Genomic DNA, 24,792 nt, shown 5'->3' on the forward strand with positions numbered 1-24,792 from the left:
CCAGTGGATTTGGGGCTGAAAATCCTCATTTGGGGGGCTGAAACCCCCAATACGGATCTGAAAACACCACTCTTGGGTTGAAATTCCTGATTTTGAAATTAAAAAGCCCAATATTGGAGCAGAAAGCTTGGAATTCAGTGTGAAAAGTGCTGGTTTGTGGCTGAAACCAATTTGAAAGCAGAGGATTGCGCTTCGGTGTTGGAATTTGCAAATTTGGCTTATAATGTGCTGATTTGGGCTCGTAATTCCCGAATTTGAGGCTGAAACCCCTAATTTTGTGGCTCCGGATTGCATTTCTCCTTCGAAAACACCCGTTCCGAGGCCAAAAATGCCAAATCAGGGGGCGAAAATCCCCCTTTCGGCGCCAAAAAAAGTGAATTTGGGGCTGAAAATCCCCAATTTTGGCCCCGGAAACCCAAATTTTGGGCTAAACCCCCGCCGTTTGGGGTCCGAACCCCCTGAATTTTGGGGTGCTCTGCCGCCGGGTGGTGTTTACGTAGGACCTACGCTAATGGTGGTGGCGGCGGCGGGGTTTGGGGGGGGGGGGGTTCCCCCGTTCTGGCCGGGGCCGATAAGGCGGTTTCGGGGAAGGGGCCGGCACCTTCCCCTGAACCCCGGGGGTGGCGGGGGGGGGACGGACACCCGGACGCCTGGGTCCCTTGGCTCCGCCCTGCCCCCCCCCAAAACCCAACCGCCGCCGGCCCCGGCATCAGATAAGGCTTATCAGGACCTGGCAGCCCCGGGGGCCGTTGACGTCCCGGCGGGGGGGGGCCGTGGACCCAGGCATCCACCCCCACCCCACCCCCCCCCCAAAAAAAAACCCCAAGAGCCCCAGACATCTGGGTGCCCCCCACCTCTGCAGACCCCTCAGGGACCCAGGTGTCTGGGTGCTGACCCCCCCCTCCAACTTTATCACCCCCCCCCCAGCTTTATCACACCCCCCCCCCCCCAATTTTATCACCCCCCCCACGCCAAGGACCCGGACGTCCGGGGTGGGGGGGGACCCCCAGGCGTCCGGGATCTTCCAGGGGGACCCAAGCATCCGGGCTGCGCCCCCCCCCAAACACCCCCCCAACTTTTTTTTGGGACGTGGGGGGGGGTTGTCCAGCCAGGGTGGGGTCCCAAAGCCCCTCCCCTGCCGGCCCAACCCCAGGGCGGGGCCCGCGCCCCTCCCCGTCCGTCTGTCCGTCCGTCCGACCCACGGTGACACGACGGCTCCAGGTTAGTGATTCCCCCCCCCCAAATCCCACCCCCATTTCTCTGCCCCGTGGGGTTTTTTGGGGAGGGGGGGGGGAACACCCAGATGTCCGGGTGCTAATTTTGGGGAGGGGGGGGGGGGTGTCTCCCCACAGGCCCTGCTGTCGCTGCTGCCCCCCCGGGGACCCAGACGTCCGGGTCCCCCATGGAGTTCGTGGCGTTGGGGGGGCCGGAGGGGGCCCCCCCTTTCCCAGATGATGCCGGAGCTTTCTTAGGGCTGGGGGGGCCCGAAGGGCTGGAGGCGGGGGGGCTGCTGGCCCCCTACCCCCCCCCAGGTACCCCCCTGTGTCCCCCCCCTTGTCCTCATGTCCCCACGTGTCCCCAATTCCCTTCCCCCTGTCCCTTCTTGTGCCCCCCCCCCAATTTCCCCCTATGTGCCCCCCCCCATGTCCTTGTATCCCCCCCCAGGGGCCCCCCCCTTGTCCCAAATGCCCCCCCATGTCCCCCCCCATGTCCTCATAGCCCCCCAGTGTCCCCCCCCTTGTCCCCAGTGTCCCCCCCCTTGTCCCCAGTGTCCCCCCCCTTGTCCCCATGCCCCCCCCACCGTGTCGTGTGTCCCCCCCCCTCACTAATATGTGTGTTCCCCCCCCCCCCCAGGCCGCCTGTCGCTGGTGCCATGGGCCGACGGGGGAACGTTGGGGGGCCCCCCCTGGGCCGCCCCCCCCCCCGACCCCCCCCGATTTCTGGAGCTGCTGCAGCCCCCCCGGGGCAGCCCCCCCCCTGCGGGGCCCCTCCTGCCCCCCAGCGCCCCCCCGCCCTGCGGTGAGTCGGTTCTACTGGGAGCACTGGTGCAGACTGGGGAGGGGGGGTGGACAGTGGGGTGGACTGGGGGGGTTATACTGGGGCACAGCAGTTCATACTGGTATGCACTGGGGGGGGGCGCACTGGTCCATACTGGTGTCTGTATTGGTCCATACTGGGCAGAGACGGGGGGGTGTAGGAACTGGGGGTGCATATTGGGGCACGTACTGGTCTGTACTGGTCCATACTGGGCAGAGACGGGGGGGTGTAGGAACTGGGGGTGTGTGCTGGGGCACATACTGGTCTGTACTGGTCCATACTGGGCAGAGATGGGGGGGTGTATGAGCTGGGGGTGCACACCAGGGCACGTACTGGTCTGTACTGGTCCATACTGGGCAGAGACTTAGGGGTGTAGGAACTGGGGGTGCATATTGGGGCACGTACTGGTCTGTACTGGTCCATACTGGGCAGAGACGGGGGGGTGTAGGAAGTGGGGGTGTGTGCTGGGGCATGTACTGGTCTGTACTGGTCCATACTGGTGTCTGTATTGGTCCATACTGGTCTATACTGGGCAAAGGCAATGGGAGTGTAGGAACTGGGGGGGTGTGCTGGGGCACGTACTGGTCTGTACTGGTCCATACTGGGCAGAGACGGGGGGGTGTAGGAAGTGGGGGTGCATATTGGGGCACGTACTGGTCTGTACTGGTCCATACTGGGCAGAGACGGGGGGGTGTAGGAACTGGGGGTGCATATTGGGGCACGTACTGGTCTGTACTGGTCCATACTGGTGTCTATATTGGTCCATACTGGTCTATACTAGGCAAAGGCAATGGGAGTGTAGGAACTGGGGGGGTGTGCTGGGGCACGTACTGGTCTGTACTGGTCCATACTGGGCAGAGACGGGGGGGTGTAGGAACTGGGGGTGCATATTGGGGCACATACTGGTGCATACTGGTTTTTACTGTTTTATACTGGTTGATATACTGGGTGGGAGTGCAGCAGAATGTGACCTGTGGGTGGACACTGGGGTGTGCAGTGACCTGTGCTTACTGGTTTATACTGGTCAGGACTGTTCTGTATAAATTGATACTGGTTTATACTGGTCCATACTGGTTTATACTGGGCAGTACTGTTCTGTGTAGATTGGTACTGGTTTATACTGGTCTATACTGGTTTATACTGGGCAGTACTGTTCTGTGTAGATTGGTACTGGTTTATACTGGTCCATACTGGTTTATACTGGGCAGTACTGTTCTGTGTAGATTGGTACTGGTTTATACTGGTCTATACTGGTTTATACTGGGCAGTACTGTTCTGTATAGATTGGTACTGGTTTATACTGGTCCATACTGGTTTATACTGGGCAGTACTGTTTTGTATAGATTGGTACTGGTTTATACTGGTCCATACTGGTTTATCCGGGGCAGTACTGTTCTGTATAGATTGGTACTGGTTTATACTGGTCCATACTGGCTTATACTGGGCAGAGCTGCAGGAGCATGGGTGCAGACTGGGGTCCCCAGTGCTTTCCACGACCGTATATTGGTCCATACTGGTTCATGCTATTCCATACTGGTGTATATTGGTTTATATAAGTTTATAAAGATTTAAACTGGTTTATACTGGTTTATATGGGTTTAAACTGGGTTATACTGGTTGATACTGGGCAGGATGGGTGAACTGTGAGTGCACGCCGGGGTGCGCGCCGGGATGCGCGACGCCCCATGCTATCTCATACTGGTCTGCCGTGGTTTATACTGGTCTTTACTGGTCTTTATGCTCTATATTGGTTTGGAGTGATCCAAACTGGTTTATACTGGTTGATAGTGGGCAGAGTGTGTGAACTGGAGATGCACGCTGGGGCGTGTGGGGGTCTGTAGGGGATTGTGCTGCTTGGTGCTGCTTTATGTTGGTTTTTACTGGTTTTTACTGGCTTTTACTGGTTTTTACTGGCTTGTACTGGTTTTTACTGGTTTTTACTGGTTTGTACTGGGCAGAGGCGCGGGAGTGCGTGAACTGCGGGGCGACGGCGACGCCGCTGTGGCGGCGGGACGGGACGGGCCATTACCTCTGCAACGCCTGCGGGCTCTACCACCGCCTCAACGGCCACAACCGGCCCCTCATCCGCCCCAAAAAGCGCCTGGTGAGCCCCAAAATCCCCCCAAATCCCCCAAAATCCCCCCAATCCCCCCCCCCCCCAAAAAAAACCCCAGGGGACCCCAACCCTGCAGACACCCCCACCAGTGCTCTCCCAGTGCTCCCAGTTTCCCCGCTGGTGGTCGCCAGCACCCCCAAATCCCCCTCGCAGACCCCCCCCCCCAGCCAGTGCCCCCCAAATTCCTGCCCCCCAGTGCCCCCCCCAGCCCCCCCATCTCCCCCTGGTGCCCCCCCCAAACCCCACCAGGTACCCCCACTGTCCCCCAGTGAGCCTCCAGCCCCCCCAAACCCCTCGTAGCCCCCCAAATCCCCCCCAAACTCCCCTTAGCCCCACTCAACCCCCCTGGCCCCCCCAAACCCCTCCTTGCCCCCCCAAATGCCCCCCAGACCCCTCCTGCCCCCCCCCAACCCCTCCTAGCCCCCCCAATGCCCCCCTCAACCCTTCCTGGCTCCCCCAAACCCCTCCTAGCCCCCCCAAATGCCCCTCAAACCCCTCCTAGCCCCCCCAAAGGCCCCCCCAGACCCCTCCTAGGCCCCCCAGACCCCTCCTAGCCCCCCCAAATGCCCCCCAAACCCCTCCTAGTCCCCCCAAATGCCCCCAGACCCCTCTTAGGCCCCCCCAAACCCCTCCTAGCCCCCCCAACCCCCCCAGATCCCTCCTAGCCCACCCCAAACCCCTCCTAGCCCCCACAAATGCCCCCCAGACCCCTCCTGGCCCCCCCAAACCCCTTCTACCACCCCCAAATGCCCCCCAACCCTTCCTAGCTCCCCCAAACACCCCCCAGACCCCTCCTGGCCCCCCAAACCCTTCCTAGCCCCCACAAATGCCCCCCAGACCCCTCCTAGCCCCCCCCAACCCCTCCTAGCCCCCCCAAACACCCCTGCAGACCCCTCCTAGCCCCCCCAAACCCCTTCTAGCCCCCCCAAACGCCCCCCAAACCCCTCCTAGCCCCCCAAACACCCCCCAAACCCCTCCTAGCCCCCCAAATGCCCCCCAGACCCCTCCTAGGCCCCCCCAGACCCATCCTAGCCCCCCAAATGCCTTCCTAGCCCCCCCAAATGCCCCCCAAACCTCTCCTAACTCTCCCAAACACCCCCCAGACCCCTCCTAGCCCCCTCCTAGCCCCCCCAAACACCCCCCAGCCACCTCCTAGCCCCCTCAAACCCCCTCCTAGCCCCCCAAACACCCCCCCAAATCCCCCCTTAACCCCTCTTTGCCCCCCCAGCTGGTGAGCAAGCGGGCCGGCACCGTCTGCAGCAACTGCCAGACCAGCACCACCACCCTCTGGCGTCGCAGCCCCCGGGGGGACCCCGTCTGCAACGCCTGCGGCCTCTACTACAAACTGCACCAGGTGAGGGACCCCCCCAAAACCCCCCGGGGACCCCCAAACCCCCCCAGGACCCCCAAACCTCATAGGCACCCCCCAAATCCCTGGGTTCCCCCCCTTGCAGTTCCTGGGGTGCCTGGGTGCATGTGGGTGCTCCCTGGATGCTCGGGTCCCCTTAGCCATGGGGGGGGTCTTTTGGGATTTGAGGGACCCCCCCAAAACCCCCCCGGGGACCCCCAAAACCCCCCAGGACCCCCAAACCCCCCCAGCACCCCCAAACCTCATAGGAATCCCCCCAAATCCCTGGGTTCCCCCCCCTTGGGGTGCCTGGGTCCTCTCTGGATGCTCGGGTCCCCTTAGCCATGGGGGGGGGTCTTTTGGGATTTTAGGGACCCCCCACCTTGGGGTGGGTGGGTGGGGTCACCCTGGGGTGGGAGGATGCCTGGATGCCTGGGTCCCCCCCCAAATGCCTGGGTCCCCCCCCAAAAATGCCTGGCTCCCTCAGTCGGGGGGGGGTTGGGAAGGGAGATTGGGGACCCCCAGGGGTCTAGTGGTGATGGGGGGGGGGTCCAGGGGTTCCCCCCCCCCAAAAAACCTGCATCATGTCCCCCCCCCCCTCACAGGTGAACCGCCCCCTGACCATGCGCAAGGACGGGATCCAGACCCGAAACCGCAAGGTCTCGGCCAAGGGGAAGAAACGACGGCAAGGGGGGGGCGCCGGCGGCCCCGGGGGGGTGACGGATGCCATGGGGGGGCCCCCGCTGCCCCCCCCAGCACCCCCTCAGCCCCCTCCAGAGGATCCGGCTGCCCTCTACACCCTCGGACCCCTCGTCCTCTCCGGACACCTCCTGCCTTTCTCTGCCACCGGACCCTTTTTGGGGGGGCCTGGGGGAAGTTACGCTGCCCCCCCAACCCCTGCTGGGCCCCCCCCCGGCCTCAGCTTTAATGGGGGTGGGGGACCCCCCAATTACAGTTTGGTATTGGAAATGGAGCTCGGCTCAGGCCTCGTTATTTGGGGGGTGCACTTGGGTGCTTGGGGGGGGGTGTGTGTGTGCCCCCTGGGGGGGGCTGAGGGGGGGGCACCCCCAAAATGCTGATACAACATAGTGCCCTCCACCCCCGCCGCGGGCACACCGTAGTGGGTTCCAAGATGGCGGCCTCCAGTGGGGCACGCCCAAGATGGCGGCCTCCATGGGGGCGCATCCAACATGGCGGCTCAGCACGGCGGCCGGCGAGCCGCGAAACCACGCCCCTTTTATCCCCTTTCTCCCAGCCCGGGCTCCGCCCCTTTGCCTCGTTCCCCTCTCGGCTCCGCCTCCTACGTCGCCCCGCCCCCTGTTCGACGTCATCGCCGTGCGCCCGGCGCCAGCGTCGCACGGGGCTGCAGGTGAGCGCGGCCGCTCCCGGTTCCCTCAGGAACCCGGGACCCCCCCGAACCCCCCCAAACCCCCCTAACCCCCCCCCCCCCGAGCCCATGGAGCCCCCCCGGCCCATGGAGCCCCCCCAGCCCCTCTCACCGCCGCCGCGGACCCCCGTTTCCCCCCCCCCCCCCCCGCCCCCAGTTATCCCCCAGCCCCGGTAACCCCCCCCCGTGCCCCCCCTCCCCCCCCCCCCCCATTTCTCCTGACCCCCCTTAACCCGTTACACCCCCCCCCTCAGGCCCCCCCTGCGATGCCCCCCCCCGCGCGGCGCTAGAGCCCCGCCCCCGGCTGCCATGGTGAGAAGGGGCGGGGCCAGAGAGGCGGGCGGGGCTTGGAGGGGGAGCGGGCGGGGCTGAACTGCACTGGGTGGGGCTTGGGGGTGGGTGGGCGGGGTGCGAAGGTTTGAGGAGGTGGGCGGGGTTTGGGGGGGGATGGATGATGGGCGGGGCTAACTTGGCTCCGCCCCAGGGGCGGGCGGGGCGCCGCGCCCCCCGCAGCGGGGGGGGCTCCCCGAGGCCAAACGTCGAGGGCGGGCCCGGAGCCGTAGGGAGGGGCTGGAGGCGGAGCTACAGCGGCTGGTAGGCGGGGCCTGCCCGGACCCCCTTGGGGGGGGGGGGTACCCCGACATCTGGGTCCCCTGGGGGGGGGGGAAGGGGGTGCCCTGATACCTGGGTGCCTTGGGAAATGGGGGGGGGGGGTCCCTTGGGGGGCAGGGGGGGGTTACCTGGACACCTGGGTGCCTTGGGAAATGGGGGGGGGGTCTCTTGGGGGGTGGAGGGGGCACCCAGACACCTGGGTGCCTTGGGAAATGGGTGGGGGGGCTCCCTTGGGGGTTGGGGGGCTCTCTTGGGGGGTGGAGGGGGCACCCAGACACCTGGGTGCCTTGGGAGATGGGAGTGGGGGGGCTTCCGGATGCCTGGGTCCTTTGGGAAATGGGTGGGGGTCTCCCTTGGGGCTGCGGGGGGGGGCATTTGGACACCTGGGTGCTTTGGGAAATGGGTGGGGGGGCTCTCTTGGGGGTTGGGGGGGGTATCTGGGTACCTGGGTGTCTTGGGAAATGGGTGGGGGGGCTCTCTTGGGGGTTGGGGGAGGGTATCTGGGTACCTGGGTGTCTTGGGAAATGGGTGGGGGGGCTCTCTTGGGGGTTGGGGAGGGTATCTGGGTACCTGGGTGTCTTGGGAAATGGGTGGGGGGGCTCCCTTGGGGGTTGGGGGCTCTCTTGGGGGGTGGAGGGGGCACCCAGACACCTGGGTGCCTTGGGAGATGGGAGTGGGGGGGCTTCCGGATGCCTGGGTCCTTTGGGAAATGGGTGGGGGTCTCCCTTGGGGGCTGCGGGGGGGGCATTTGGACACCTGGGTGCCTTGGGAAATGGGTGGGGGGGCTCTCTTGGGGGTTGGGGGGGGGTATCTGGGTACCTGGGTGTCTTGGGAAATGGGTGGTGGGCTCCCTTTAGGGGTAGCGGGGGGGGGTTCCAGATGCCTGGGTGCCTTGGGAGATGGGGGGGGGGGGGCTCTCTTGGGGGTTGGGGGGGTATCTGGGTACCTGGGTGTCTTGGGAAATGGGTGAGGGGCTCCCTTGGGGGCTGCGGGGGGGCACTTGGGCACCTAGGTGCCTTGGGAAATGGGTGGGGGGCTCCTTTCAGGGGTAGGGGGGCACCCAAATGCCTGGGTGCTTTTGAGGGGGGGGGGCTTCTAGATGCCTGGGTGCCTTGGGAGATGGGTGGGGGGCTCCCGGGCCCCTGGGTGCTTTGGAAGATGGGGTGGGGGGGGTCTCCCTTGGGTGGTGGTGGGGGGGCCACCCAGACCCCTGGTTCCCCTCCCCGGACCCCTGGGTTCCCACCGGTGACAGGATCTGGGCACGGAGGCGACGGCCCCCACGGGGACGGGGCTGGTCTACGACGAACGATTCGCCGCCGTTTTGGAGGATGACAGGTACTCCCCCCCCCCCCCCGAAACCCCCCCCTTCCCCAAACACCAGGGTCCCCTCACCACTCCCCCCCCCCCCCCAAATTTCACCCATAGCACCCCCGAGGGTCCGGACCCGCTGTCGGCCGCGTGGGCGACGCTGGAGGAGCTGGGGCTGGTGCAGCGCTGCGTCCGCGTGGAGGTGAGCGCCCGGATTCTTTTGTACCCCCCGGATGCCTCGGTGACCCCCCCCTAGACACCTGGGTGCCCCCCCCCAGACACCTGGGTGCCCCCCCCAGGTGGCTGGATGTGTCCCCCCCCACCCCGGACGCTCGGGTCCCTCACGCCGCATCTCGTCCTTAGTGTCGCCCGGCTACCGATGAAGAGCTGCTGCTGGTGCACAGGTTTGGGGGGGGGGGGGGCTTTTTTGGGGGGTGGGGGGGGCTGGGGGAGGTTTAAGGGGGGGTTTGGGTTGTTTGGGGGGCTTGGAGGGGGTTTGGGGGAGATAGAGGGGGAAATGGGGGGCTGTGGGGCACTGGGAGGGGGGGCAGGGTTGGGGGATTTGGAGGGGGGGGGTCTTGAGGAGGGTTTAGGGGTCCCTGAGGGTATTGGGGGGGGGGGAATGGGAGCGTAGGGTGGGTCCTTCAGGGGATTTGGGGTGTCTCAGAGGGGTTTGGGGGGCCTGGGGGTGCTTGAGAGATGTTGGGGATTTCTGAGGGATTTGGGGGGGGGTCTCTGAGGGGTTTGGGGGCATCCTGGGGGCGTGGGGGGAGCCCTGGGGGGGTCTTTGTTGGGTTTTGGGGGTTCCTGAGGGATTTGGGGGGGTCTCCGAGGGGTTTGGGGGCTGTAGGGGAGTGTGGGGAACCCTGGGGGGGTCTTTGTTGGGTTTTGGGGGTTCCTAAGGGATTTGGGGGGGTCTCCGAGGGGTTTGGGGGGCTGTAGGGGAGTGTGGGAACCCTGGGGGGGTCTTTGTTGGGTTTTGGGGGTTCCTAAGGGATTTGGGGGGGTCTCCGAGGGGTTTGGGGGGCTGTAGGGGAGTGTAGGGAGCCCTGACGTGTCCCCAAGGAGTTTGGGGGGGCCTCGGATGGTGTCGGGGTCCCTGAGAGCAGTTTTGGGGTCCCCAGCCCCACCTTCCTGGCCCAGATGGAGCTGCAGACCCCCGGGTGCCCCCCCCCAACCCCCTCGGTGAGTGCACCCGGACGCTGGGGTCCCCTTGGGGATATCGGGGTGTCTGCGAAGAAAGAGGGGGTCCCCAGGGAGGTGGGGAGGGTCCTGACGCCTGGGTCCTGGGGGGGGGGGGGGGGGGGGGCACGGGTTTGGGGGTCCCCTCCTGGACAGCTGGGTCCCTCCATGGGATTTTGGGGTCCCCCTGGCCACCTGGGTCCCCTGGGGGAGGTTTGGGGGTCCCCTCTCAGACGTGTGGGTCTCCTGGGGGGTTTTGGGGGTCCCCTCCCGGCCGCCTGGGTCCCTCCATGGGGGTTTTGGGGTCCCCCCGGCCACCCGGGTCCCTCCATGGGTTTTTAGGGTCCCCCCGGCCACCCGGGTCCCTCCATGGGTTTTTAGGGTCCCCCCGGCCACCTGGGTCCCTCCATGGGGGTTTTTGGGGTCCCCCTGGCCGCCTGGGTCCCCTGGAGGGGTTTCAGGGGTCCCCCCGGCCACCCAGGTCCCTCCGTGGGTTTTTGGGTCCCCCTGGCCACCTGGGTCCCCTGGAGGGGTTTTGGGGGTCCCCGCAGCCACCTGGGTCCCTCCATGGGTTTTTGGGGTCCCCCCGACCACCTGGGTGCCCTGGGGGGGTTTTTGGGGGTCCCCTCCCGGACGCGTGGGTCCCCTGCAGGAGGTGGGGACGTCCCGCCTGGCCGCGGGCTCGCTGCTGGCGCTGCTGACGAAGGTGCTGAGCGGGGACCTGCGCAACGGGCTGGCGCTGCTGCGGTACGGCCGGAGGGGACGTATAGGGGCTATAGGTACCCCCCCGGGATGTACGCGCTTCTCCGGGCCCTATAGAGCTGCGGCAACCCCCCCCCCCCCCCAGCCCCTATAGATGCCTGCCCCCCCCTCCAAGGGCTGTGGCAGCTGCTTGAGGTGCGGCAGCAAGATGTATGGAATATATAGGGGCTGGTTTTATCAGTATAGGGAATCTATACGTACCACCAGGGAGTTTGGAGGCTGGGGGGGGCGCAGAGACGGTTTTCTGGCCCCTATGGGGGCCATAGGGGCTCTAGGGGTGTTACGGAGCCCTGGGGGTGTTGTAGGGGGTTTGGGGGGGGGGGTATGGAGGCTATAAGGACGTGGTAGATGGTATAGGGGTACGGGGGTGACTATAGGGGGTTTCTGGGTGTTATAGAGGTCCTGGGGGTGCTATAGGGTCTGTGAAAACGTGAGAATGGCGTAAGGGACCTGTGGGGTCTTTTGTGGTGCTATAGGGGCCCTGGGGGGGGGGCTATAGGGTGTTCAGGACCATTATAGGAGCTATAGGGTGTTATAGGGGGCCTGAGAACGCTATAGGGGCTGTAGGGTATCCCAGGTTGCTGTAGGGTCTTAGAGGAGCTATGGGGTCCTTGAGGGTGGTATAGAACCTATAGGGATGGTGTGGGGGTCCGGGGGGGGGGGGGGGCACTATAGGGCCCCCAGGGCTCTATAGGGGTGCTATAGGGGCACTTACGTCCCCCCCTATAGCCCCCCCGGGCGCCACGCGCAGCCGGACGCCGCCAGCGGCCGCTGCGTCTTCAACGCCGTCGCCGTCGCGGCCCGGGCGGCCCAGAGACACCTCGGGGTGCAGCGGTGAGTTTGGGGGGGGGTCCCCGAACGCTTGGGTCCCTTTTTGGGGGGGTTGCAGCCCCCCCAGCCCCATCCCCGGACGCCTGGGTCCCTTTTTGGGGGGGTAGGGGGATGTTTTGGGGGGTTGCAGCCCCCCCCAGATGCCTGGGTCCCTTTTTTTGGGGGGTCGCAGCCCCCCCAGACGCCTGGGTCCCTTTTTTTTGGGGGGTAGGGGGGTGTTTTGGGGGGTTGCAGCCCCCCCCAGATGCCTGGGTCCCTTTTTTGGGGGGGTCGCAGCCCCCCCCAGATGCCTGGGTCCCTTTTTTTGGGGGGTCACAGCCCCCCCCAGATGCCTGGGTCCCTTTTTTTGGGGGGTAGGGGGGTGTTTTGGGGGTTGCAGCCCCCCCCAGACGCCTGGGTCCCTTTTTTTTGGGGGGTAGGGGGGTGTTTTGGGGGGTTGCAGCCCCCCAGACGCCTGGGTCCCTTTTTTTGGGGGGTAGGGGGGTGTTTTGGGGGATTGCAGCCCCCCTGGGTCCCTTTTTTGGGGGGGTAGGTGGGGGTTGCAGCCCCCCCAGGTGCCTTTTTTGGGGGGCTGGGGGTTTGCAGCCCCCCCAGACGCCTGGGTCCCTTTTTTTGGGGGGTAGGGGGGTGTTTTAGGGGGTCGCAGCCCCCCCAGATGCCTGGGTCCCTTTTTTTTGGGGGGTAGGGGGGTGTTTTGGGGGGTTGCAGCCCCCCCAGACGCCTGGGTCCCTTTTTTTGGGGGGTAGGGGGGTGTTTTGGGGGGTTGCAGCCCCCCAGAAGCCTGGGTCCCTTTTTTTGGGGGGTCACAGCCCCCCCCAGACGCCTGGGTCCCTTTTTTTGGGGGGTCACAGCCCCCCCCAGATGCCTGGGTCCCTTTTTTTGGGGGGTAGGGGGGTGTTTTGGGGGGTTGCAGCCCCCCCAGACGCCTGGGTCCCTTTTTTTTGTGGGGTAGGTGGGTGTTTTGGGGGGTTGCAGCCCCCCCCAGACACCTGGGTCCCTTTTTTTTGGGGGGTAGGGGGGTGTTTTGGGGGGTTGCAGCCCCCCCCAGATGCCTGGGTCCCTTTTTTTGGGGGGTCGCAGCCCCCCCAGACGCCTGGGTCCCTTTTTTGGGGGGGTAGGGGGGTGTTTTGGGGGGTCGCAGCCCCCCCAGACGCCTGGGTCCCTTTTTTAAGGGGGATAGGGGGGTGTTTTGGGGGGTTGCAGCCCCCCTGGGTCCCTTTTTTGGGGGGGTAGGTGGGGGTTGCAGCCCCCCCAGGTGCCTTTTTGGGGGGCTGGGGGTTTGCAGCCCCCCCCAGACGCCTGGGTCCCTTTTTTTTGGGGGGTAGGGGGGTGTTTTGGGGGGTCGCAGCCCCCCAGACGCCTGGGTCCCTTTTTTTGGGGGGATAGGGGGGTGTTTTGGGGGGTTGCAGCCCCCCCCAGACGCCTGGGTCCCTTTTTTTGGGGGGTCGCAGCCCCCCCCAGACGCCTGGGTCCTTTTTTTTGGGGGGTAGGGGGGTGTTTTGGGGGGTTGCAGCCCCCCCAGACGCCTGGGTCCCTTTTTTTTGGGGGACAGGGGGGTGTTTTGGGGGTTGCAGCCCCCCCAGACGCCTGGGTCCCTTTTTTTTGGGGGGGTAGGGGGGTGTTTTGGGGGGTTGCAGCCCCCCTGGGTCCCTTTTTTGGGGGGGTAGGTGGGAGTTGCAGCCCCCCCAGGTGCCTTTTTTGGGGGGCTGGGGGTTTGCAGCCCCCCCCCCTAAACACCCGGCTTCTCCCCCCCCCCAGTATCCTCATCGTGGACTGGTGCGCCCAGCCCAGCCAAGCCATCCCCCGCCTCTTCCAGGAGGACCCCAGGTGAGTATTGGGATATACTGGGATATACTGGGATATACTGGGAGGCACTGGGAGCCCCCCCCCCCCCCCCCCGTAACCGTCCCCTCCCGTTTATCGCAGCGTCTTGTGTTTCGGGGTACACCGGGGTGAGGACCCCCCGGCAACCGCCGGCCGCCGGCCGGGGCGAGGGCTTCACCGTCGACCTGCGTTGGGATGACGTATGGATCCTATAGGGGCTGGGGGGGTCTATAGGGGGGCCCTATAGGGTCTGATGTCACACACACCCCCCCCCAAAATACAGGCTGACGCGACGGATGGCGACTACGCGGCGGCCTTCTTCACCTCCTCCTCCCCATCGCCTTCGAGGTGAGTCGAGGGGGGGGTCCTAGGAAGGTTTTTTGGGGGGTCACAGGGGGGCTTGGGGGGGGGCTGGGGGTGGTGGGAGGGTCCTGGGTGGGTTTTTGGGGTCCCAGGAAGGTCTTGGGGGGGGCCTGAGGGGCGTTGGAGGGTCCCTGAGGGGTCTTCCGGGGGGGTTGAGGGGTCCCAGGGGGGTTTGGGGGGTCCTTGGGGGGTCCCTGAGGGGTCTCGCGGGTCTTGAGAGGGGTGGTGGGACTCCCTGAAGGGTCCCAGGGGGGTTTGGGGGGGGTCCCTGATGGGTTCAATGGGGGTTTGGGGGGGTCCTGGAGGGTTTGGGGGTCTCTGAGGGGTCTGGGGGGGATTTGGGGGGTCTGGGGGTGGTGGGGGTATCCTGGGTGGTCCCAGGGGGATTTTGGGGGGAGTTGGGGGGGGTCCCTGAGGGGTCCCAGGAAGGTCGGGGGGGGGGTTGGAGGGTCCCTGAGGGGTCCCAGGGGGGTTTGGGGGGGCCCTTGGGGGTTGGGGGGGTCCTGGGTGGTCCCAGGGGCTTTTGGGGGCAGTTGGGGGGGTCCCTGAGGGGTCCCAGGGGGGTTTTGGGGGGGCCCTTGGGGGTTGGGGGAGTCCTGGGGGGGTCTGGGGGGGTTGGGGGTGTCCTGGGTGGTCCCAGGGGGGTTTTGCGGGGAGTTGGGGGGGTCCCAGGAAGGTCTGGGGGGCCTTGGGGGGGTTGTAGGGTGGTTTGGGGGTCCCGGGGGGGTCTGGGGGGGTTGGGGGTGTTCTGTGTGGTCCCAGGGGGTTTTGGGGGGGCCCTGGGGGGGACGGACGGACAGACGGACACGGCGCCTCCGCAGTTCCAGCCCCAGCTCGTCCTGGTCGCCGCCGGCTTCGATGCCGCCCTGGGGGAGCCGGAGGTACAGGGAGGGGGGGGGCAACGTATAGGGACGTATGGGACGTATAGAGCTTTGTGGGGTGGTATAGGGGGGGTCTGGGGTGGTTTAGGGGCTTTACGGCCCCCCCTTTGGTGGTGTAGGGGCTGCGTGTGCCTGGCTGGGGTCATATAGGGAATGTGTACGTTATTTGGGGGGGGTATAGGGGACGTATGGCTCTTCTTGGGGTGGTATGGGGGGCACGACAACAATTCTGTGGGGGGCTATGGGGGCTGTATGGAGGTGTACGGGTCCGCCCGGGCATTATAGGGGTGCTTGAGGGGTCTATAGGGGGCTGGTGGGGAGGTTCGTGCCCCCTCACGGTGCTATATGTGTCCGTCCCCCCCCTCCAGGGACATATGGGGGTCTCCCCCGACGGCTTCGCCCTCATGACCCACCTGCTGTCGGCGCTGGCGGGGGGACGCCTGCTCCTCGCCCTCGAGGTAAGACCCTATAGGGGCTATAGGGGCCACTGTGGGGGGCTATAAGGGCGTGGGGGCCATCTGCAGGCGCTGGGGGGGCCATAGGGACCACCTATGGCACCTATAGCGGCCCTGTGGGGGTGGGCGAGACCATCTGCAGGCGCTGCAGGGTGCACGGGGGCCATTTGTGAGAGCTATAGGGGACATATGGACCACTTGCCGGAGCTGTAGGGGCTCTATAGGTTCGCCCGGGGCATTGCAGAAACCATATAGGAGCTCTATATGTTGTTCCAGGGCATTATGGAAACCATATAGGAGCCCTGTAACTTCTTCCAGGGGATTTTAAGAACCATATAGGGGCTGTATACATTCCGCAGCGCATTATAGAAACCATATAGGAGCTGGATAGGGTTTTCTAGCACATTATAGGAATCATAGGAGATCTATAGATTTCCCAAGCGTATTATGCAAGATGTAGCGCCTGTATAGGTTTTCTAGGGCGTTATAGAAACCATATAGGGGATGTATATGTTCTGCCAGGCTATTATGGGAACCATATAGGAGTTCTGTAAGTTCCGCTAAGCCGTTGTAAGAATTGTATAGGAGCTGTATACGTTCGGCCAGGGTATTGTAGGAATTGTATAGGGACTATATAGGTTCCTCCAGGGGATTATGGGATTCATATAGGGCCAAGAGGGTCTTCAGGTGCCTTGTGGTCCCACCGCGGGGGGGCTCTGAGTGCTATAGGGGATGGCGGGGGGACACGGGATGCTATAGGGGGTGCTGTGTGGGTCAGTATAGGGGACTCTATAGGGAATGCTATAGGGGATAGCGCGGGGGGGTATAGGAGGTGCTGTAGGGGATCATTTTGGGGGGTTAAGGGGTGCTAAAGGGGCTCCCACTGCCCTGGGAGGGGCACTAGAGGGGGTGACCCCCCCCCACCAAGGGCAGTATGGAGTCCATAGGTCCCCCCCTGACCGCCCTCTCCCGCAGGGGGGGTCGGAGCCGGGGACGCTGGCGGGGGGGCTCAGCGCCATCCTGCGCACGCTGCTGGGGGACCCCGGGGACCCCCCCGGGCCCATCACCCCCACCCCCAGGTGAGGGGCACACGGGGGGGGGGGGCTGGGGGTGATTTGGGGGGGGGGAGAGGAGGTTTTGGGGGGGATTTGGGGGGGGTTGGGGGGTCTTGGGTAGCCTGGGGGGGGTTGGGAGAGGAGGAGGTGCTGCGGGCAATTTGGGGGTGCCCCCCCCTGCTCCCCAACACCAAAATCTCCCCCCCCAGCGGCCTGGCCAACGTGGCCCGCACCCTGGCCATCCACCGCAAGTACTGGAGCTGCCTGCGCTGCGCCGGTGAGTCCCTGGAGCCCCCCCAAACCCGCGTGGGGAGCCTTTAAGCCCTCCCCCCCCCCCCAAAAAAAACAAACTCGAGGGGAGGCTGTGGGGGAGCCCCTAGGCCTGGTTGCTAGGGCGGCCATCTTGGTCGCTAGGGCGGCCATCTTGGTTGCTAGGCGGCCATCTTGGTTGCTAGGGCGCCATCTTGGTTGCTGGGCGGCATTCTTGGTTGCTAGGCGGCCATTTTGTGGGCGGGAGGAGGTGGGGGGGGCGCCTGCTCCGTAGCTAGGCAACCGGCGCGGTTGCTAGGGCGCCATCTTGGTTGCTAGGGCGCCATCTTGGTTGCTGGGTGGCATTCTTGGTTGCTAGGCGGCCATTTTGTGGGCGGGAGGAGGTGGGTGGGCGGGGCGCCTGCTCCGTTGCTAGGCAACCGGCGCGGTTGCTAGGGCCGCCATCTTGGTTGCTACGCAGTCCGGCCCTGTCACCGCGGCGGCCATCTTGGCTCCCCTCAGCCTCCAGCCCCGCTCGCTTTTGGGGTGCTCCCAGCCGCTCCCCCCGCCATCCCTTCAGCCTCAGGGACCCCCACAAATCCCCTCAGCCATGGCAGGGGGACCCCAAAAAGGAGCGGCTGCCATTTTTCTGTCCGGTCTGGGGTTTGGGGAGCACCCCCCCCCCCTTCCCGCCCCCTCGCTGAGGCTGCCCCTTCACAGAGCCAGAGTTAGAGGAGGAAGAGGAGGAGGGGGATGATGAAGAAGACGAGGAGGAGGAGGATGAAGAGGATTTGGAGGATGATGGAGAGGCCCCGGGGACCCCCCCAGAGCCGGCGGAGCAGGAGGAGCTCAGGGCCTGGCCCCATCCCGCCGCCCGCACCGGGCTGCTGTACGACGAGAGGATGGAAGAACACTGCAACCCCTGGGACAGGTCAGCTGGGGGCTGAGGGGGGCTCTGGGTCCCTTGGTGGGGGGAGTGGGGGGCACCCACATGCCTGGGAGGGGTTTGGGGGGCACCGGGATACCTTGGTCTGTCTTGAAGGGGGGGGACGGGACTGTTGGACACCCTGATCCCCAGAATGTGGGGTTACTTGATAAGGGGGTTCTCTGAGGTGTGTGGGGGGGGAGCTGTTCCCCAGACGCCTGGGTCCTCAGGGGGAGGTTTTCGGGGGGGGTGGGTTGCGGTGGGGGACGTGGGACCCAGGCGTCCGGGCGCAGCCAGCACCCCGAGGCGCCGCAGCGGGTGACGCGGATCGTGGAGCGGCTGAGGGAGCTGGGGTTGGCCCAGCGCTGCCTGCGCCTGCCCGCACGCTACGCCCTGCCCGCCCAGCTGCGCGCCTGCCACACGTGAGTGAAGGCGGGGGGGGCACCCGGGCACAGGGGAGGGGTACGTGTGGGTCCCGTGGGGTTGGGGGGGGGTGTCTGGGTCCTGTGGGGGCGTACATGGGGGATTTACAGGGTGGGGGGGTCTGGTGGGGGGTTTATGGAGGGGCATGTGTAGGTCTCAGGGGGTTGGGGGGGGTACGTGTGTGTCCCATGATGGGGTATGTGTGGGTTTTATAGAGTGGGGGGTGTATGTGGGGCTTAGGGAGCGGCCTGTGTAGGTCCCAGGGGGTTGGGAGGGTGCGTGTGGGTCTTATTGGGGGGGTACGTGTGGGTCTTATGGGGCGAAGGCTTACATGTGGGTCCCATGGGGCTGGGGTGGGTCCTGTGGGGTGGTACATGTGGCCATGGTGGGGTGGGGGGCGCCTTGGGTGCCCCCCTGGGTAGGTTTGGGGCAGTGTGGTGGGGGTTCCCCCTGACAGCCGGGGTCCCCGCAGGCGGGCCCACGTGGCGGCGCTGGCGGGGACGGAGGGGCTGCGTCCCCGGGAGCTGCGGGGGGCCGCCGAGCGCTACAACTCCGTCTTCCTCTGCCCCCGCTCCTACGCCTGCGCCCGCCTGGCGGCCGGCACCGCCTGCGCCGCCGTCACCGCCGTCCTCACCGGGCAGGTGGGGGCCGGACGGGGGTGGGGGGGGGTCTATAGGGTGTCGTGGGGGCTCTATGGGGTGTTAGAGAGGTTCTACGGGGCATCGTGGGGGCACTATGGGGTGTCGTGGGGCTCTGTGGGGTCTTAAGGGGCCCTATGGGGCTCTATGGGGTGTTATGGGGGTCCGTGGGGTGCTGTGGGGGCTCTATGGAGCATCATGGGGTCTCTATGGGGTGTTTATGGGATCCTGTAGGACATCGCAGGGCCCTGTGGGGTGTCATGGGCATTCTGGGGGGTGTTACGGGGGCTCTGGGGCATTATGGGACCCCTGTGTGGCATCATGGGGGTCCTATGGAGTGTCTTGAGGAGTCTATGGGGTGTTGTGGGGTCCTATGAGATGTTATGGGGGCTCTGTGGGGCGTTATGGGTGTTCTGTGGGGTGTCACAGGGCTCTGTGGGCGTTATGGGGGCCCTATGGGGCATTATGGGAGGCCCTGTGAGGTGTTATGGGGGTCCTATGGGTGTCATGGGTGTTCTATGGGGTGTTCGTGGGATCCTATAGAACATCATGGGGCCCTGTGGGGCATCACGGGAGCTCTGTGGGGTGTTATGGGGGTTCTATGGGGTGTCACGGGGCTTTGTGGGGGATTAAGGAAGCCCTGTGGGGTGTTCTGGGGGCCGTATGGGGTGTCACAGAGGCTCTGTGGGGCGTTTTGGGGGCTCTGTGGGGTATTTGGGGGGCTCTGGGGTGTTTTGGGGGCTCTATGGGGTGTCACGGGGTCTCTATGGGGCGTTTTGGGGGCTCTGTCGGGCATTTTGGAGGCTCTCTGGGGCGTTTTAGGGGCTCTGTGGGGTGTTTGGGGGCTCTATGGGGTATTTTGGGGGCTCTGTGTGGTGTCACAGGCTCTATGGGGTGTTTTGGGGGCTCTGTGGGGTATTTTGGGCGCTCTGGGGTGTCACGGGGGCTCTATGGGGCGTTTTGGGGGCTCTGTGGGGTGTCACAGGCTCTGGGGTATTTGGGGGGCTCTGTGGGGTATTTGGGAGGCTCTGAGGTGTTTTGGGGGCTCTATGGGGTGTCATGGGCTCTATGGGGTGTCACGGGGGCTCTATGGGGTGTTTTGGGGGCTCTGTGGGGCATTTTGGGGGCTCTCTGGGGCGTTTTAGGGGTTCTGTGGGGTGTTCGGGGGCTCTATGGGGTGTCACGGGGACTCTATGGGGTGTCGTGGGATCCTATGGGACATCATGGGGCCTTATGGGGGGGCTCTATGAGACCCATAAGACCCCCCCCCGACCCCCGGTGTCCCCCCCAGGTGCAGAACGCCCTGGCAGTCGTTCGCCCCCCCGGGCATCACGCCCGCCCCGGCGCCGCCGGCGGCTTCTGCCTCTTCAACAACGTGGCGGTGGCGGCTCGGCACGGCCAGCGCCTGGCGGGGGGGGCCCTCAGGTACGGGGGGGGGGGGCGATAATGGGGTGGGGGGGACCCCAAAGTCTGCTCCTCCTCAACACAGCCCCCCCCCCCCTCCCACCATAGGGTGCTGATCCTGGATTGGGACGTTCATCACGGCAACGGCACCCAAAAGATCTTCGAGGAGGACCCCAGGTGGGGGGGGGGGGGGTATGGGGGGGGGGGGGGCTTGTGGGTGCTGAGGGGGGTCCTGGGGGGGTCTTGGGGGTGCTGGGGGGGTCTTCGGGGGGGGTCTTGTGGGTCCTGGGGGAGGTTTGTAGGTGTTGGGGGGGGGGGTCTTATGGGTCTTGTGGGAGGTTTGTGGGTGCTGGGGAGGGTCTTGGGGGTCCTGGGGGAGGTTTGTGGGTGCTGGGGGGGGTCTTATGGGTCTTGTGGGGAGGTTTGTGGGTGCTGAGGGGGGTCCTGGGGGGGGTCTTGTGAGGGTCTTGTGGGTGCTGGGGTGATCTTGGGGGGGGTCTTGTGGGTGTTGGGGGAGGTTTGGGGGTGTTGGGGGGGGTCTTGTGGGTGCTGGGGGGGGTCTTGTGGGTGCTGGGGAAGGTTTGTGGGTGCTAGGGGGGGTCTTGTGGGTCCTGGGGAGGTCTTGTGGGGGGTCTTGTGGGTGCTGGGGGAGGTTTGTGGGTGCTGGGGGGGTCTTGTGGGTATTTGGGGGGGTCTTATGGGGGGTCTTGGGGGTCCTGGAGGGTCTTATAGGTCTTGTGGGGGGTCTTGTGGGTGCTGGGGGGGGTTTGTGGGTGCTGGGGGAGGGTCTTGTGGGTGCTGGGGGGGTCTGGGGGGAGTCTTGTGGGTGTTGGGGGGTCTTCTGGGTCTCGTGGGGGGTCTTGTGGGTCCTGGGGGAGGTTTGTGGGTGCTGGGGGGGTCTTGTGGGTATTTGGGGGGGTTCTTATGGGTATTTGGGGTGCCGGGGGGGTCCCTCACGCAGTGTTCCCCCCCCCGCAGCGTGCTGTACATCTCCCTGCACCGCCACGACGGCTCCTTCTTCCCGGGGGGTCCCGGGGGGTCCCCGCGACGCCGGGGGAGGGGGCGGGGGGCCGGCTTCACCCTCAACGTGGGGTGGGGGGGCCCCCGCGCCGGGGACCCCGATTACCTGGCGGCCATGACGCGCCTCGTCCTGCCCGTCGCCTGCCAGGTCAGCCGGGGGGGGGGGGGGGGCTTTTTTTTGGGGGAGGGGGGGATGCGGTGTTGCCCCCCCCCCACCAACGCCTGTCTCTCTTCCCCCCCCCCCCCCCCAGTTTGCCCCCCAGTTGGTGCTGGTGTCGGCGGGGTTCGACGCGGGGCGGGGGGACCCCCTGGGGGGGTGCCTGCTGTCCCCCCCCACCTTCGGCCTCATGACCCACGCTGGGGGGGCTGGCGGGGGGGCGCCTCGTCCTCGTCCTCGAGGTGAGCACGGCGTGGGGGGGGGGGGCTGGGGGTCTGTTTTGGGGGTCCTGGGGGGTGGAATGGATTTTGGGGGGGCTGGGGGGCTGGTTTGGGGGTCCTGGGGGGGGGCAAGATGGGTTTTGAGGGGGCTGGGGGTCTGTTTTGGGGGTCCTGGGGGGGCAGAATGGATTTTGGGGGGGCTGGGGGTCTCTTTTGGGGGTCCTGGGGGGGGCGAATGGATTTGGGGGGGCTGGGTGTGTGTTTTGGGGGTCCTGGGGGGGACAAGATGGGTTTTGGGGGGGGCTGGGTGTCTGTTTTGGGGGTCCGGGGGGTGGAATGGATTTTGGGGGGGCTGGGGGTCTGGTTTGGGGGTCCTGGGGGGGCAAGATGGGTTTTGGGTGGGGTGGGTGTCTGTTTGGGGGGTCCTGGGGGGGGCAAGATGGGTTTTGGGTGGGGTGGGTGTCTGTTTTGGGGGTCCTGGGGGGGCAGGATGGGTTGGGGGGCGCTGGGTGTCTCTTTTGGGGGTCCTGGGGGGGCAGAATGGATTTTGGGGGGGCTGGGGGTCTGTGTTGGGGGTCCTGGGGGGGGGGCAAGATGGGTTTTGGGTGGGGTGGGTGTCTGTTTTGGGGGTCCTGGGGGGTGGAATGGGGTTTGGGGGGGCTGGGTGTCTGTTTTGGGGGTCCTGGGGGGGGGCAGAATGGGTTTTGGTTGGAGCGGGGGAACACTGAGGGTCTCCCCTTTTTTTGGGGGGGGTCGTGCAGGGCGGGTACAACCTGGGGGTGACAGCGGAGGGGGTGGGGCAGTGCCTGGGGGTGCTGCTGGGAGCCCCCCCGGCCCTGCCCCCCCCCGGCCCCCCCCAGCCGGCGGCGCTGGGGGCTCTGGCCCGAACCCGCCGGGCCCAGCGCGGCGCCTGGAGCTGCCTGCGCCTGCCGCCCGCCGGTGAGAGACCCCCGGGACCCCCCCGGGACACCCCCAGACCCTCCTGGGACCCCCCCGGGACACCCCCGACCCACAGGGACCCCCCCTGCCCCATGGGGACCCCTGGGACCCCCCCCACCGCCACCACCGGGACCCCCTTACCCCATGGAGACCCTCCCACACCCCACTGGGACCCCCTCCCCCGACCCACAGGGACCCCCGGGACCCCCCCCCTGCCCCACGGGGACACCCCCCCCCCACCCTATGGGGACCCTTGGACCCCCCCCCATCCCATGGGACCCCCCAGACACCCCTGGGACCCCCCCCCTCCTCCCTGAGCCCCATCACCCCATGGGCACCCCCAAAGACCCCCCCCCGCTCCCTTTCCCCCCCCCCCAGCCCCCCCGGCTGAGACCCCCCCGGAGCCCCCCTCGGGGGAAGGCGGCGATGACGTCGCACGCAGCGGCGCTGACATCACGGCCCCGCCCCTGGACGCCATCTTGCGCCTGGGGGAGCTGCGCCTGGGGGACCCTCCCGAGGGCGGGGCCGGCGCCCCCGGGGGGGCGGAGCCTCTCCCGGACCACGCCCTCCCGCAAGGGGCGACGGCCAATCCCCCGTCGCCCCCCTGCCCGGAGGAGGAGCTGGAGGAGGTGAGCGGGGGGGGGGCGGGGCGAAGGAGGAGGGGGGGCGGAGTCCGGACGCCTGGGCCCCTCCCACCCACCCGCCCATTCCTCCCCGCCGCCAGGAGGCGCTGTTCGCCGTCGTCGCCCCCCTGCTGGACTGTCCCCACCTGGGAGCCGTGGCTCCTCCCCCCGGGGGGCGGGGCCTGGAGGGGAACCCGCCCTGCGGGGCCTGCGGCAGCCGCCGGGAGAACTGGCTCTGCCTCAGCTGCCACCAGGTGAGGGCTCTGCCCCCCCCCGCCCCGCCCCCTGCCCCACCCACCCCAGCCGGTGAGTGACACGCCCACCCCCGGCCCCGCCCCCTCTCCCCCCCCCCCCCAGGTGCTGTGCGGGCGCTACGTGGGGGGGCACATGCTGGAACACGGGGGGGCGGCCGGGCACCCCCTGGTGCTGAGTCTGCGGGACCTGTCGGCCTGGTGCTACCCCTGCGGGGGGTACGTCCATCACCCCGTGAGTGGGGGGGGGGACACGGGGCGGGACCACGGGGGGGGGGGGGGGGGGGGCAGGAGGCTGGAGGGAGCCATTGGGGAAATGGGAGGGGGCACAGGCTGGGGTCAACCATTGGGGAATGGGGCTGGGGGACACATTACATTGGGGGTGAACCGTTGGGGGACAGGCTGGAGTGAACCATTGGGGGACGGTGAGGGGGGGCAGGCTGGAGTGAACCATTGGGGGATGGGGAAGGGGGGACAGGCTGGCGTCAACCATTGGGGAACGGGGCAGGGGGACACATTACATTGGGGTGAACCATTGGGAGACTGGGAGGGGGGACAGGCTGGAGTGAACCATTGAGGGACGGTGAGGGGGGGCAGGCTGGAGTGAACCATTGGGGAACAAGGAAGGGGGGACAGGCTGGCGTCAACCATTGGGGAACGGGGCAGGGGGACACATTACATTGGGGTGAACCATTGGGGGACAGGCTGGAGTGAACCATTGGGAGACTGGGAGGGGGACAGGCTGGAGCGAACCACTGGGGGACAGGGAGGGGGCACCGGCTGGAGTGAACCATTGGGGGATGGGGCAGGGGGACACATTACATTGGGGTGAACCATTGGGGACAGGGAGGGGGGACAGGCTGGAGTGAACCATTGGGGATCTGGGAGGGGGAACAGGCTGGAGTGAACCATTGAGGGACGGTGGGGGACAGGCTGGAGTGAACCATTGGGGGATGGGGCTGGGGGACACATTACATTGGAGTGAACCACTGGGGGACAGGCTGGAGTGAACCATTGGGGATCTGGGAGGGGGGACAGGCTGGAGTGAACCATTGGGGAACGGGGCAGGGGGACACGTTACACTGGGGTGAACCATTGGGGAACGGGGGGGGGGTGTGAGATGTTGGGGTGAACCATTTTGGACAGACACACACTGGACTGAACCATTAGGGTGAGGGGTAGGGGCACACCACTGGGGATGGGGGAGACACAGGGGGGAACCACTGGGGAATGCGGGGGGGGGGAGAGGGATAGCATTGGGGTGAACCATTTTGAAAGGGGGTGGGGGCCAACACTGGACTTGAACCATTGGGGTAATGGGGGGGAAATAGGGGGGCTTTGGGGTGAACCATTGTGTTTGGGGGGGGAATGTCTCCCCTAACAACCCTTTCCCCCCCCCCCCAGGTCCTGCTCCCCGCCAAGACCCTCCTCCACCGCCTCAAGTTTGGCACCGACCCCCCCACCCCCTCCCTCTGACACCCCCCCTCCCCCACTCCTAACCCCCCCCTCACTCTCTTAAAGGGCTACACACGTGCCAAACCCCCCCCCTCCATCACCAGCACCCCCACACGGGACCCCCCCCCCCCAAAACCCCCCACCCTGGGCTACAGGCTGGGCCGGGCCCAGGTTAGAGGTGGGGGGGGGGGGCAAAGGGGGGGGGACACCCCCTCCCCCAACAAAAACCAAACATCACGGGGGAAACTGAGGCACGGCTGAGGGGGGGGACCCCCCCCAAAACTTTTTAAACATCCCCCCACCCCCCCCACTCTCCACTTTTGAGG

General features: G+C 66.2%; 2 protein-coding genes across 2 annotated transcripts; both read left to right on the forward strand.

Moving 5' to 3' along the window:
• Positions 1–957: 957 nt before the first annotated feature.
• On the forward strand, positions 958–9,064 carry LOC142025803 (erythroid transcription factor-like). Its single transcript, XM_075018482.1, has 10 exons — positions 958–1,221; positions 1,353–1,532; positions 1,855–2,019; positions 3,996–4,141; positions 5,382–5,507; positions 6,107–6,490; positions 6,591–6,870; positions 7,373–7,482; positions 8,753–8,835; positions 8,926–9,064. The coding sequence occupies exons 2-10, from the start codon at positions 1,403–1,405 to the stop codon at positions 9,062–9,064; spliced, it is 1,563 nt and encodes a 520-aa protein (XP_074874583.1). The 5' UTR covers positions 958–1,221; positions 1,353–1,402.
• Positions 7,143–24,792, forward strand: HDAC6 (histone deacetylase 6). Its single transcript, XM_075018566.1, is given in 30 exon segments — positions 7,143–7,200; positions 7,373–7,482; positions 8,753–8,835; positions 8,926–9,010; positions 9,172–9,212; positions 9,933–9,993; positions 10,643–10,737; positions 11,482–11,586; positions 13,342–13,370; positions 13,372–13,410; positions 13,510–13,607; positions 13,691–13,724; positions 13,727–13,755; positions 14,592–14,651; positions 15,020–15,109; positions 16,082–16,185; positions 16,371–16,438; positions 17,131–17,341; positions 17,629–17,757; positions 18,231–18,399; positions 19,688–19,821; positions 19,909–19,977; positions 20,779–20,968; positions 21,072–21,175; positions 21,177–21,219; positions 21,960–22,137; positions 22,516–22,766; positions 22,862–23,014; positions 23,118–23,230; positions 24,416–24,792. Coding segments are annotated over 25 exon segments (2,652 nt in total). The 5' UTR covers positions 7,143–7,200; positions 7,373–7,482; positions 8,753–8,835; positions 8,926–9,010; positions 9,172–9,212; positions 9,933–9,951; the 3' UTR covers positions 24,531–24,792.

Source organism: Buteo buteo, chromosome 30 (assembly GCF_964188355.1).
Source record: "Buteo buteo chromosome 30, bButBut1.hap1.1, whole genome shotgun sequence".
Taxonomy (NCBI): domain Eukaryota; kingdom Metazoa; phylum Chordata; class Aves; order Accipitriformes; family Accipitridae; genus Buteo; species Buteo buteo.

What these genes read in the sequence shown, in the direction of transcription:
- LOC142025803 (XM_075018482.1), top strand. Translation starts at nt 1,403, where the DNA reads ATGGAGTTCGTGGCGTTGGGGGGGCCGGAGGGGGCCCCCCCTTTCCCA. An exon ending in CAGCGCCCCCCCGCCCTGCG is followed by an intron (nt 2,020 to 3,995) that starts GTGAGTCGGTTC and finishes TGTACTGGGCAG; the next exon opens with AGGCGCGGGAGTGCGTGAAC. An exon ending in AGGCGGAGCTACAGCGGCTG is followed by an intron (nt 7,483 to 8,752) that starts GTAGGCGGGGCC and finishes CACCGGTGACAG; the next exon opens with GATCTGGGCACGGAGGCGAC.